At 52.4% G+C, this 14,271-nt stretch overlaps 1 protein-coding gene across 10 annotated transcripts in view; it reads right to left on the bottom strand.

The window, feature by feature from the left end:
- Nucleotides 1-10,255, bottom strand: part of CPSF4L (cleavage and polyadenylation specific factor 4 like) — a 20,083-nt gene extending 9,828 nt beyond the window's left edge. For 3 of the 10 annotated variants that reach the window (XM_065531935.2, XM_065531933.2, XM_065531932.2), the window contains exons 1-5: nucleotides 10,123-10,255; nucleotides 9,348-9,398; nucleotides 6,345-6,497; nucleotides 2,884-2,979; nucleotides 1,584-1,677 (exon numbers count right to left, since the gene is read on the bottom strand). In XM_065531935.2, the coding sequence (XP_065388007.2) occupies nucleotides 1,584-1,677; nucleotides 2,884-2,979; nucleotides 6,345-6,497; nucleotides 9,348-9,398; nucleotides 10,123-10,225 (497 nt within the window). In that variant the 5' untranslated portion in view covers nucleotides 10,226-10,255. Of the gene's footprint in view, nucleotides 1-1,115; nucleotides 1,156-1,583; nucleotides 1,678-2,883; nucleotides 2,980-6,344; nucleotides 6,498-9,347; nucleotides 9,399-10,122 lie in introns of all 10 variants that reach the window. The other 7 variants (XR_012426089.1, XM_074020300.1, XM_074020303.1 and 4 more) reach the window with 4 other exon arrangements.
- Between the last annotated feature and the right edge of the window lie 4,016 nt (nucleotides 10,256-14,271).

The following is a 14,271-nucleotide window of genomic DNA, read 5'->3' on the forward strand; positions in this document are numbered from 1 at the left end:
AAACCTTCCAAGCTTCCACAGCAGAAATAGGAGGTGCTGAATCCCGGGGCTGGTTGACAAGCTGCAGATAAAGTGAAGTCGTGAGGAAACACATACTGCAGATAGTCCCTCTGTGCAGATACTACAACTTCACAGAGGGCCGGGGTGCTGGCCGTGCGTTTAGGGTGAAACCTAGGTTCAAGATGCCTTCAGTTACAGTTTTAAGTGCCAAAAGCATACCTTTCAATGAAAATTAGGCTTTCATTGTAAATGGGCTTGTAAATTCCCCGCAGTCCCACAGATTGCCTCCCACCTTCTTTCAATGTCCGCTCAGAACCAGCAGGGACTGCCTTCCTCCCAGGCCATCACCCACCCGGCGTCCAGTGCTCGGAGTCCCCAGTAGCTGTCAGTAGCTGCCCCAGTGTTGGCGCTGTCTGGCCTCTGTGATACTTAAACAGGTGTCCGACATTCAGTCACCTAGACCAGGGGTCAGAAAGCTTTTTCTGTAGAACACCAAACAGTACATATTTTATACTCTGCAGGCCATTGGGTTTCTGTTGCAGCCACTGGACTCTGCCATTGTAAGCACCGGAACAGCCATGGCCCTGTTCCAACAAAACCTTTTATGAGCGCTGGAATTAATTTCACATGTCACAAAATATTTTGATTTTCCTCCCACTTTTTACAAACCATTCTTAGCCCTTCACCTGTACAAAGAAAGGCAGCAGGCTGCACTTGGCCCACAGGCTGTAGTTTGCCAACCCCTGACATAGGCACTCATCAAGACTTGGTGTCTATTGAGAGTGTGTATCTCTCCATAGGGACTGGGCCCAGTTCTCAATCCGGGCCAGCCCTGATTCCAAAAACCACGCATGCTACCCAGTTAGCAGAAGGAAAGCCTCGGGCTGCTCAACAGAGAAGTCCTACCCTACCCACAGCAGAGATCCTAGAAGTTGGAGAGAAGTCTGGGAGGAACAACCACACATACGCGCCCTGCATGCATGATGACTGCCTTTCAAAGGAGAGTGAGGGTTTGCTTGGAGCCATGCAGTGCTGCTGGGTGAGCTTCCCTGGGGAGCAGAAAGGAGTGAGAATAAAGGGACGAGGCACGATGGCACGTGCCTGCCTGCACTCACCTTCGTGTAACTCGGGTTGAATAAAAGATTCATCTTGGGACTAAGGAAAGTGGAGAGAGACGATTACAGCCCAGCTCTTGCCCTCCCATCTTCTGCTCATTAACATGCTCTGCGCCAGCCTGCTGCGGAGTTCATATTTCAGAACCCTGTAGGGAAGGTGCCCTCCCTTAGCTAGGGCGTGAGGGAGAATTACGGAGGACTGCGGAGAAATGGGCGTTAAGTGTCTCTACTCTTAGAACAGTTTGTGAAAAGATCGACACCCATCCCCAGCATGAGTACACATTAAGAGGATGGGTTCGAGTTCTGAGATCGCCAGGGTCAGGCAGCGGTGCCAGGAAAATACTGGGGCAGATGCTTGCCAGACGCTTCATTTTCCACCATGGACCAGCAAAGGTATGGAAAGATCTAGAACTAGAAGGCCAGGCCCAGCACTCTGATGGGAGTTGGTAACTGAAAGATCGTACTTACTGAGAAAATCGGCACTTGGGTCCCTCGGGGCAGAAGCCAACTAAATAGTTGAGACACATTATTCTGGGGACATGGCGGTATTTACACAGAGGACCTGCTGGGCAAAGAGAAAGTGATGAGAAGGATCCGTTTCAGCAAGAGGGGAAAACACATGAAAAAGTTCCCTGGGAAGGGTATGGATGGTTATCGGGGCTTCACTTAATACGGGTGGATAAATCTTCCCGTCCTTTCCATACCACCCTAAAGTACCCACTTCTAGCCATGAGACAGGGGTGGCGAAAGGGAACCTTGGAATGTGCGGGAGCAGGTGTCAGCTGGCAAGTCCTGATATCGAGTCGGAAGTGTCACTGACATGCTGTGTCCTGGAGGACTTGCGTGGATATGAACCATACTTTGTTGTCTGTTATTTGTTTAGGTATGGGACGTATAGCTGAGGAAAAGCTGACCTGGCTGGGCGGGGTGGCTCACACCTGTAATCCCAGCACTTTGGGAGGCCAAGGTGGGTGGATCACTTCAGCCCAGGAGTTTGAGACCAGCCTGGGCAACATGGCGAGACTCTGTCTCTACTAAAAATACAAAGATTAGCTGGGCGTGGTGATGCACACCTGTAATCCCAGCTACTTGGGAGACTGAGGCAGGAGAATTGCTTGAACCTGGGAGGCAGAGGTTGCAATGAGCCAAGATCGCACCACTGCACTCCAGCCTGGGTGAAAGAAAAGGAAAAGCTAAACCCACAATCCTACTGATCTTCTCAGCAGCCCTCACCCCCGCCCAGATCCCTAAAACCAATAGCACTAAGAAGTCAGTAAGAAAAACCTATCTGAAGACACAGGAGAGGGAGAAACTCTGTTGCTTAGGGCATGGGAACCCTGCTGGGGGAAGCTGCCTCTTAAATTTGACTGACAGCAATGGGAAAGGTAGGACATGCTTAAGCAACACTCAGGATCCCCCAGGTGGGTAAGTGGAATGCAGACGAGAACGCATATGAACTAAGTGTTTCCTGTGGGCCTCACCCTGTGTCAAGAGCTTCCTGTGGTTCAGTAACTTGGAGAAGGGCATGCAGCTGATACATGCTGAAGGTAGGATTTGAACCCAAGTCAGTCTGCCCCAAGAAGCCTGTTATGGCCCCACACCAGGCTGTGTTTTGTGTGTCACGGCAGAGCTGGAGAACTACAGAAAGGCCTTCTGTTGGGGTTCCAGCAAGGCACAGACTCATCGGGACAATGGCCCCTCCCCTGCTGAGAGCCCCCACACCCTGATCCCCACAACCCCTAGGGCTCCCTGGCTTCCAAGGCCTCACCGTCCTTGCAGAAACCTTGGTCATACCAAGGACAGTCCTGGGACTTGAAAGCTGGCTTCACATGGAGGAAGGGACACTCCTTGTTGCTGCAGTCACCTGAAAATCCCAGCACTCTTTGTAGAAGCAGTTTCTCTTTGTGGTCACTTCTGTGTCCCCAAACCAGATTGACCTTGCCCCTCACATACACAGAAGACACTGGCCTTTATTCTGGGAGTCACCAGCTTTTTGAAGACGGCGAGTATGTCTAATCCCTTCTGCAGTCTAAAGAGGGTGCATCCAAGTCTTATTTGTTAAGCAGGGCATGGTCGGAATATATGCCTCTGGAAGAGTAAGAGTGGGGGCAGGACCCCAAATGGAAAAGGAGGCATTGGAACTGAAGGCAGTTGGAGGCTAGCAGGAACAAGGAGAGCCAAGAAGACCTGCGACATTAAGTGGAGATAGTTCTATGTTGCTGTAACTGAAGCCCCCACTTCATCTCTACTACAAAACCCATGCTGCCTGCAGAGCCTAGGGAGGCTGTTCCCCTTGGTGGAAATGCAAAGAAAAGCAGAGCCCTGCTCAAGTTGGCACAGGTATGAAAAGAAACACTCTGCAGAGTGGATACCTGCAGTTATACTAAGCCTGCGTCATCATCTCTCTATGGATTAGACCAAGTCTCCGGTTTAGTTTATTTCCTACAATGAGCCAGCTCAGTGGGCCCGGGCTACCCAGGTGCTACTACTACTATTATTATTATTATTATTATTTTATTATTTTGAGATAGGGTTTTACTCTGTCGCCCAGGCTGGAGTGCAGTGGTGCGATCTTGGCTCACTGCAACCTCTGCCTCCCGGGTTCAAGCGATTCTCCCAACTCAACCTCCCGAATAGCTGGGAATACAGGTGTGCACCACCACACCTGGCTAAGTTTTATATTTTTAGTAGAAACGGGGTTTTACCATATTGGCCAGTCTGGTCTCAAACTCCTGACGTCAGGTGACCTCAGGATCACCACCTCGGCCTCCCAAAGTGCTAGGATTACAGGCATGAGCCACTGTTCCTGGCCTAGGGGTACTTTCTTTCAGGCAAAACCTTGCTCTGTAGAGGCCTAGCGTATAAAATAGATCTTCTTGGAGCAATTTGAAAATCAGTGGAATATATGCAATGACGCTCCTTCAGCTCTGAAAAGCACTGACTTGTAGATAAGGAGGATGAAGTTGGAAAGATTCATGAGTTCTCCGCGAAAGTGGGATGAATCTTCCCCCATGCTTCCTTCAGAGCTGTCTTCCTAAGACAAATTAAGAGGGCTCTTAATTTTCTCTGTCTCAGAGAAAAAAAAAAAAGAGAGAGTACCCCCGATTCCTAAGAGTTTAAAACCACCATTCTTTCCCAGCCCCTTCATTTCACAGAGAATTCCAGGGCTCAGAGACGGGAAAAGGCCACATCCATTTCATTCAGCTTCCTCACATTCATGAAGGGTTCATTTGCTCATTGTCAGTGTACAGCACTGGGCAGAATGCTGACTCTGCGCTTGAGCTTTCTAATGAATCAAAGTGACATCACCCACTAGGTGATGCTAGCCGGCATTTGACGGATGGAGATAACAAGTCATCTACGCTGGTTGCCGTTCTGCTGGGCGCACGTCGCTGCATTCCTGGCCTGGCCAGCAGGTGGCAGCAGCACCTCAGCCTTCAGTCCGCCTTTCAGAGACGGGGGTACTGGGCTGAAGACCTCAGACAGCAGGCGCTTCCAGTGACTCTTTCCCACTCCCACACCTCCCCAGCAACACCAATTACACTGATCATCACTTTGATATTCGAAAGCCATATGCGTTCATTTACTGTAAGAACCGTAGATTATATCTTGTAATCATGGGCTTACAAGTCTGTCCCCTACTAATTGGAGTTATCTGGGGGCCGAGGGGGACCTGGTCCTGTTCCTGTATCCATGCCCAGGAGCACCTGATCAAGGCTATTGAAGGAATAACTAAGTAGGTGGCATTTTATTACTAAAGTCACAGAATGTTAGGCAGTGACCAAGGGGAGCTTGGATAAACATTGTCCTTTCAGGGCAGACCTGGGGGCAGCTCTCAGGAACTGCCATGCCTTCGCCTTCCAGGAGCAGGCAGGAAATGGAATATTAGCCTGGGAGGGGCTCTGACTGGCCTAGGTGATGCTTTGCCTCCTTCTCAGGTACCCAGGACCCTCCCATTGGCACTAACGAGGAGCAGCCACTTGGGAGGCCCTGAAGCTGGCTCCAGCCACATTTGGAAGCCAAGCCTCCTGAGTCAGGGGCGTCTAGGGGATTCTGCCAGCTCTCTCCTTGCAGGTCACTCTTTTTGGAATACAGTTCGAAAACCACGGAACTAGATAATCCGTAAGGCTCCTTCCAGCTCCGAAAAGCTCTGAGCCGTAGAACTGTATTGTGAAGGGTGACACCTGAAGCACATTCACAAATTCCTTTCTTAGATAAGTGGGAAAGTGGCTGCAGCTGCCCCATAAACAGTCCCTTGATTAAAAGGTCAAAGGAGGCCAGGTGCGGTGGCTCACGAGGATAATCCCAGCACTTTGGGAGGCCGAGGCAGGTGAATCACCTGAGGTCAGGAGTTCAAGACCAGCCTGGTCAACATGGCAAAACCCAGTCTCTACTAAAAATACAAAACTTAGCCGGGCATGGTGGTGGTGGGTACCTGTAGTTCCAGCTACTCAGGAGGCTGAGGCAGGAGAATCGCTTGAACCTGGGAGGTGGAGTTTGCAGTGAGCCAAGATCACGCCACTGCACTGTAGCCTGGGGGACAGAGTGAGACCCTGTCTCAAAAAATAGATAGATAGATAGATAGATAGATAAAATAAAAGGACAAAGGATGCCTTGAAGCCAGAGGGAGGCAAGATGCTGGTTGAGGCTTGACCACACAAGATGATTTTAGGTGCCAGACTTCTGAACCTCATGGATTTATGTTCACAGTTACCTTTGATTTCCAACAAGTGATGCTAGTTCTCCATTCATGGAAACAATGCAAAGTTTCTTCTAAAGTAAGAGTTAAAATAGCAGGACCGTTGGAAGAGCAGACAGTGGCACAGGGGCTTTGAGGGTACAGCAGGCATCGTGAATGTGGCTCTGAAGGCCTGATGTTCAGGAAGTTCTAGCCGGGGCCTGAGAGATGGCTCACTGAGACATTTCCAAATAGCCAGGCTGGGTGTGTGATGAACCAGGACTGGGGAGAGCAACAATGCCCTCTTCCCTTTTGGGGGTAACTGGTAAGCACCTTGATCCTGGGGGCAGTAAAGGGCAGGGACTTCAGGCTGTACTACTGCTTGTCTGGGGGTTTGGAGAACAGGCACCCGAGGCTCAGACAGGTCTCTCCGGCCTAGGGACATGTTCAGCCTCCTCTGCGCGGCCCCCTCCTCTAGAAACCTTCTTCCCATTTCACAGCCCACACTGCCACCCTCCACGGTGAGGCGCCGAGCCAGGAGGAGGCCTTACCAAACTTGGAGTAGAAGTAGCACTCGGGCATCCTGGTGATGTCATACTGGTGCAGGAACTTGCAGTGGTCACCCTTCTTGCACAGCCCCCGGAGCCAGTGCTTACACACCACCATCTTCTCCCCTCGGTCATGTCGGAAGGGGCAGAGTTTCCCTGGAGATGCCAGAGCACCTGGCTGGGAGGCCTCTCATCCACAACCTGGGCCAGGCTCAGCCCTCCCGGGGATTCCCCAGGAGGGTACCCGACTCAGTCCCCAGCGACTCTCCCCTTATCCATTCACCTGGACCCTGTAGGGGCAAGAACTGGGGGCCGAGGCAGCATGAAGGGCAAGCTCTTCTTTTTGAGACAGAGTCTCGCTCTGTTGCCCACGCTAGAGTACAATGGCGTGGTCTCAGCTCACTGCAACCTCCACCTCCCGGGTTCAAGTGATCCTCCTGCCTCAGCCTCCCAAGTAGCTAGGATTACAGGTGCCCACCACCACACCTGGCTATTTTTTTTAATTTTTAGTAGAGACAGGGTTTCACCGTGTTGGCCAGGCTGGTCTCAAACTCCTGATCTCAGGTGATCCATCTGCCTCAGCCTCCCAAAGTGCTGGGATTATAGGCATGAGCCACCGTGCCTGGCCAGGGCAAGCTCTTCTTAATGCACAGCTGTTTCCGCTACCACACCTTTGCCCATCCTTCCCGTCTAACTGGCGTGTCATGCCCTTCTCCAGGGAAGCACCTGGGCTCAGAACAGCTGCCTCCTTTTCATTCCCACAGTGCTTAACAGCCCCTCTCATCCTGCCAGGGAGCAGGGCCAGGCTTTCCAGCCCGGAATCCCCACACCCAGCCCAGCCCCTGGCACATAGTAAGTGCTCAGTTAGGGCACGTTGAATTCCCATCTTCAAAAACACCAAATGTTATGCTTCCCGATTCCAGAGACCTAACAGGGTGACAGAAGAGCCAACTTTGTAATGATTTATAAGTAATATTCCATGGAAATGTTACAGTTAACTGTTTTATCATCATCACTCAAGTCTGCATTGCTATTAGCAGGAAGGACACCCAGTTCCTAAGTTTCTTTCTCTTTATATTCATTCATTCATTCATTCATTCATTCATTCATTCATTCATTCATTTTGAGACAGGATCTTACTCTGTTGCCCAGGCTGGAATGCAATGGCACAGTCATGGCTCACTGTAGCCTCAAACTCCTAGACTCAGGCAGTTCTCCCATCTCAGCCTCCCGAGTAGCTGGAACTACAGGCATGCACCACCACACTGAGCTAATTTTTTTAATTTTTTGTAGAGACGGGGCTTTGCCATGTCCCAGGCTAGCAGTTCCTGAGTTTCTAAGCAGGTCCAGCCTCATGCCTGGCCAGTTCTCTGACATAATTTGGGGTGTAGGGGAGGTGTTATTTCCATTTTTCCTTTTTAAAAAAAAATTTTTTTTTATGTTTTGTAGAGATGGGGTCTCGCTATGTTGCCCAGGCTGGTCTTGAGCGATCCTCCAGCCTCTGCCTCTCAAAGTGCTGGGATTACAAGTGTGAGCCAACTCTCCTGGCCAAGGTGCTCTTTTTAAATAACCCCTACCCTCCACTGCTGGCCATTGAATTGCTTGGTTCTGACCTTCCACCACAATAGCTTTCTTTCTTTGCAAAAGGGTATTGCTAGGAACCGCTGATCTAGGGACTGGATGGGCTGAGCTGAGGAGACGCCACACAGCCCACATTTGAGCCTGCAGGGTCCTGGGTGCACAAGCCCTTGGGTGACCAGTGATCTCATTTCCCTTCTCCCTGCATGGTCCAGGGCTGGCTCCAAGACAAACAAGGCAGGTGGGTGACCCTGGTCCCAGGTCCTCCTTGCCCAGTCCCCTCCAGCCCCCCAGCTTCCAGGGACAGAGTCATTTGGATCAGAAAGCATGTCCTAAACTCTCACACCAGGGAGCTTTCTTAACCCAAATGTATAGGCAAGCAAGACTGGGAAACCCTAACATTGGAAGCCAGTTTGTGTGTGTGTGTGTTTTTTATTTTGGGCAGTTGTGTATTTCTGTGGGAAGAGCCTCTACGTGAGCCAAGAGCCAGAAGAAAAGTTGAAAACTCTTGTATTTGAGTCAGGCCTTCCCAGAATGGCTGCATTTGGGGAGAGGGGCCTAGGAAGAGGGCACTGACCCAAAGTCAGGGCAGGAGAGAAGTGGAGGATGCTTTTTGACAGCATTTAAAAGACGGTGGCTAGTGCTACCTCAGAGCACAGGGAATGGATGAGACAATTGACCAGTTTCCAAACTGAGTCAGGGCATGGGACTGGGGAAGAAGGAGGCCTCCTGTCTAGCTAGGAAGAAAAACATCAAGAAGCTGGAGCCTCCTGGGAATGCACAGGCCAAAGCTCAGACACATGCCCATCCCAGCAAGGCAGAAAGAAAGAAAAATCCCTTACCAGGCAGCCTGATTACCCTGATGCGAACTGCAAACTACGAAGACTGCTGCTGAGGTGGGGAAATCTTAGGGGAGCGGCAGGCTGCTCGGTGGATCCACCCACTTACCCTTTGTCTACCTGTAAGTCTAAAATTCTGCTCCATGGCTGGGCATGGTAGCTCATGCCTGTAATCCCAGCACTTTGGGAGGCCCAGGCAGGTGGATCACCTGAGGTCAGGAGTTTGAGACCAGTCCGGCCAACATGGCAAAACCCCATCTCTACTAAAAATACAAAAATTAGCCGGGCTTGGTGGTGGGCGCCTGTAGTTCCAGCTACTCGGGAGGCTGAGGCAGGAGAATCGCTTGAACCCGGGAGGCGGAGGTTGCAGTGAGTCGAGATCACACCACTGCACTCCAGCCTGGGCGACAGAGCGAGACTCCATCTAAAAATAAATAAAATAAAAATAAAATTCCGTTCCATCCCAATTTTCCCTTCCCAGGTGCAAATTTGACACCCTGTCCCAGGCCAGGCAGAGCCCCTGCTGGGTGTAGCTCAGACAGACCCTACACTCACCCGGTTCGGAGCCCAGGCCTGCCCAGTAACTCACCTTTCTCACAGAGTCCTTTAGCGAAGAAGTTGCACACAGCTGAGGCCGACTCTGGAAGAAGAAAAGGGAACGGAGAAGGTAGCTTCCCCAGAGGCTGCAGCTGTCCCAGGAGCCTCCACCTCCTATTGGCATGTCCCACCTAGACTTCCCCCAGGCTCTGGCCTGTGGGCCCTCAAATCTGGGCCCTGTAGAGGTTAACCTTCAGAGCCAGCCAGCAGACCTCAACCCTTAACCCCCCAACTCTGAAACAGAGGAGCTCGAGGTGCTCAAGGCTGGCCCAGGAGCTCGGGAGGCCAGTGTGGCTTCTCAATTCATCGTCTCTCTGTGCCTCTCTCAGTGTGGAAAATGGGTTGCCCCGAAGCCACAGGAGAGAGAGACAGAGAAGGGGCCGTTGCATCAGGGAGTTGAGCAGAGAGACCTGTAGAGAAGGTAGGGGGAGGGAGGCCAGGTGCGGTGGCTCACACCTGTAATCGCAGCACTTCGGGAGGCCAAGGCGGGTGGATCACGAGGCCAGGAGATAGAGACTACCCTGGCTAACACGGTGAAACCCCGCCTGTGGTAAAAATACAAAAACTAGCCAGGCGTGTGGCGGGCGCCTGTAGTCCCAGCTACTCGGGAGGCTGAGGCAGGAGAATGGCGTGAACCCGGAGGTGGAGCTTGCAGTGAGCCAAGATGGCGCCACTGCATTCCAGCCTGGGCGACAAAGCGAGACTCCACCTCAAAAAAAAGAAAGCGGGGGAGGTAGGGGAGGGATCGTGGCCCCATCCTCACTCACTGTCCATGCCCGGGAAAGGCAGGAGCCCAGTGCCCTTCTGCATCTCGACATCCTCCTCGAAGGCGAAGGTGAACCGCTCCAGCCCCGCAATGACCTCTTGCATCTTCCATCTCCGGCTGGGGCTGCGGAAGCTTCGGGAACCCAGGCAGGTGGGCCCGATATAGCTCATCAGAGGCCCTTAAGGGGCCAGCGCCCAATGCCTCACCCCAGGGTGCCAGAGGCCAGGTGACTGCAGGCGACTCTCCAGCCTGGGCTGTGTAAGAGTGGGGCCCAGCTGCCTCACCCCGCCCACCCAGTGCAGGGGCAGACACCCCAGGGCCCCTCGCCCCCACACTGTGTACACAAGGCCCACTCGGGTAGGGAGGGATTCGCAGAGCCCCACAAACTGCTTATCTCTGCATGTTACCAAACACAAACGTGGCGTGCACGCAGACATTACCAAACCTGGGCTCATACTTTGTCCATGAAGACACCGCCACAGGTTAGCAAAGCGTTGCACAAACCAACCGCAGCCAGGCTGTTATTCTGCCAGAGCTGGGGGTGGTGGGATGTGCAGAGGGAGGGAGCCGTCCCACCTCCCTGCTTCTTCCCATCAGGGAAGGGGTCTCCCTCTGGGACCCCTGACCCCGTTTTCTGGCCTGAGTGACAAGCCCAGAGTGAGCTATTCACGGGAGACAGGGAAAAGGAATGAAGAGCAGAGGAATCGGAAACAGTTGGATGAATGGCGCTTTGTTTACCTCGCACACAATCGCCAGCTTGGCTGGAGGGCGGAACCGACCCAAGGCCAGGGCGGCCTCCCAGCCAGGATTCCACAGGGCCACCCAGTGCCACCCCACCCCTGAGAAAGTGCTTTGTAAATGAAATCTCTATGCAAATGTTGTTTTATTATTATTACACCACCCCTGCCTGCAGGGCTGGGGACATCTGAAAATGCTTTCAAACGAGCATGTTAAGGCTCTAATTAGACCAGGCTCCCCCCTCCCCCTGCTCTTGGCCCCAAACTGGCCTTGCCTCTAACTAGAGCTGCTGTTCTCAGTCACATTGGCCTTTGATGCCCGTAGAACCAGAACCCAAACGCCCTCCTTTCTGGGTGCCCAGACCCAGCGGGGAGAGGTGGGCAGCCTGCAGGCTCTCATCTGGGCCAACATGAATGAGCCTGCTGGCTGTTGTTCCCCATGGCTGTCACTCCTAGATCTGTTCTTTTGAACTCCAGATCAGAAAATAAAATAGCTGGAGAGATAGACGCCTGGAGCCGAGGCAGGACTGGGAGGAGCAGGGACAAGATCCAAGAGTTTCCAGAAGCTCAAGCCTCTGACTGCATCCTGGGACAGGCAGAGGGACCCAGCTCCAGGGCTGCTAGAGGGTGGGGCTGAGGGGGTCCCTGGGGTAGAAACCCTGGTTCTCTTGGCCTTAGTTGTGTGTGTTGATTAGTCCTCCCAAGAATGCATTCATCTGTCAACACAGGCTCATTAGAGGCTCACAGTAGCCTGGCAGCGCATGCAGGACTGATGAGGGCATCAAAGCCCAGGGAGGCCAAGGGCACGTGGTTTGGGAGGTGATACAGATGCGGTTCAAATCTGGGTCTCTTGATGATTTTCTTCCCTAAACATCCCTGAGCATCTATGCACTAGGGTCACATCCCTACCCTCAGAGATGACCCTGTCAAGGAGGGGACATTAGCCATTCACACAATAATGAGATGGAGGCACAAGGGACCCAGCAGGGCAGGAAGGGGTGGCAGGGAGCACTCTTAACGGAGAGTCATGATGATGGGGAGAGCATGTTCTGGAAGAAGGCCAGCAATATGAAGGTTGGGGCATGGAGCAATGCGCAGACTGAGGAAGCGCTCAAGGGTTTGGTTTGGCAGAAGTGGGGGTAAAGAGGGGGAATGGGGGCAATGAGGCTGAAGAGCTGAGAAGGGACCCAACTCTGGGAGGCCTGCTGGGGCCAGCTTTTTGGGGGAGTGATCGTGAAGGTAGCAGAGCCACCGCAGGGCTCTGAGAACTGTACATGGCTCTCTGAGGGATGGTCGGGGAAGACTGGACGGGGGCTGCTTAGAGGATGCATTTTTTTTCTTTTCTTTTTTTTTTTTTTGAGACAGAGTCTTGTTCTATTGCCCAGGCTGGAGTGCAATGGCATGATCCTGGCTCACTGCAACCTCTGCCTCCCGGGTTCAAGGAATTCTCCTGCCTCAGCCTCCCGAGTAGCTGAGATTATAGGTCCACACCACCACACCCAGCTAATTTTTGTACTTTTAGTAGAGACAGGGTTTCGCCATATTGGCCAGGCTGGTCTCGAACTCCTGACCTCAGGTGATCTGCCTGCCTCATCCTCCCAAAGTGCTGGGATTACAGGAATGAGCCACTGCGCCCAGCCTGGCATGAGAGCCCTGGGGATACAGCCCAAAGATCTTTCTGCTACTCTGGTGGCCTGCAAGAGTTAATTGATGAGGGATGAACATGAAGGAGACTCTTGGCTAAGACTCCTCCCTCCATCACCCCAGCTTCTCTCCTCCTCCACCAGGGCTTCCCATCCCACCTCTAGGTGCCTGGCCAGCAGAGGTGTGTGGTGGGTGTCACATGGATGAAATCCCTTCTCCTAGTGGGTCATCATTAGTTTGGCACACAAACAACGGGGCTTGCATTCATAGTTTTTGCTTATTCAAAATACCTTCTGCAGTAAATCGAACTGGCTACCCAAAAAGTCTAGGTCCAGGCCAGGTGCAGTGGCTCACACCTGTAATCCCAGCATTTTCAGAGGCCAAGGTGGGAGGACTGCTTGAGCCCAGGAGTGCAAGACCAGCATGGGCAACAAAGCAGGACTCCCATCTCTACAAAAAATTAAAAAATTATTAAGTGGGCATGGTGGTGCATGCCTGTAGTTCCAGTTACTTGGGAGGCTGAGGCAGGAGGATTACTTGAGTCCAGGAGGTTGAGGCTGCAGTGAGCCATGATTGCACCACTGCACTCCGGCCTGGGTGACAGCAAGACCCTTTTTTCAAAGAAAAAAAAAAAAAAAGGCCGGGCTTGTTGGCTCACTCATGTCTGTAATCCCAAGAACTTCGGGAGGCCAAGGTGGGTGGATCAGCTGAGGTCAGGAGTTCAATACCAGCCTGGCCAACATGGTGAAAACCTGTCCCTATTAAAAACACAAAAAATTGACTGGGCACAGTGGCTCATGCCTGTAATCCCAGCACTTTGGGAAGCCAAGGTGGGCGGATCATCTGAGGTTGTGAGTTCGAGACCAGCCTGATCAACATGGAGAAACCTGGTCTCTATTAAAAATACAAAATTAGCCAGGCATGATGGTGCACACCTGTAATCCCAGCTACTTGGGAGGCTGAGGCAGGAGAATTGCTGGAACCCCGGGAAGTAGAGGTTGAGGTGAGCCGAGATCACACCCGGCTAATTGTATATTTTTGGTAGAAATGGGGTTTCTCCATGTTGGCCAGGCTGGTCTCGAACTCCCGACCTCAGGTGATCCACCTGCCTTGGCCTCCCAAAGTGCTGGGATTACAGGCATGAGCCACTGTGCCTGGCCAACCTCACCCCTTTTACAGATGAGCAAACAGACACCCAGAGAAGCTGACTGATTTTTTTTTTTTTTTTTTTTTGAGACGGAGTCTGGCTCTGTCGCCCAGGCTGGAGTGCAGTGGCTGGATCTCAGCTCACTGCAAGCTCCGCCTCCCGGGTTTACGCCATTCTCCTGCCTCAGCTTCCCGAGTAGCTGGGACTACAGGCGCCCGCCACCTCACCCGGCTAGTTTTTTGTATTTTTTAGTAGAGACGGGGTTTCACCGTGTTAGCCAGGATGGTCTCGATCTCCTGACCTCGTGATCCGCCCGTCTCGGCCTCCCAAAGTGCTGGGATTACAGGCTTGAGCCACCACGCCCGGCATAGCTGACTGATTGTTAAGCTTCGCTGAGGCCAGGGGGAGCTGCCCCACCTCATGGCTCTTGAAGTGAACTGGTGTCCCCACTGTACAACAACAAGAAGCAGTGCCCCAGCCCTGGGATGTCCCCTCTGAAACCTCACAAGCCCCTCTTCTGTGCCCTGGAGCTTAGCCCTAGCCCTTGTGTTTTTGTTTATTAATTGATTCATGGTGCTAAGTGGACACTCAAATCGCTGTAAAAACAGAAGCGTGAATTTTT

Source organism: Macaca fascicularis, chromosome 16, assembly GCF_037993035.2.
Source record: "Macaca fascicularis isolate 582-1 chromosome 16, T2T-MFA8v1.1".
NCBI classification, from domain to species: domain Eukaryota; kingdom Metazoa; phylum Chordata; class Mammalia; order Primates; family Cercopithecidae; genus Macaca; species Macaca fascicularis.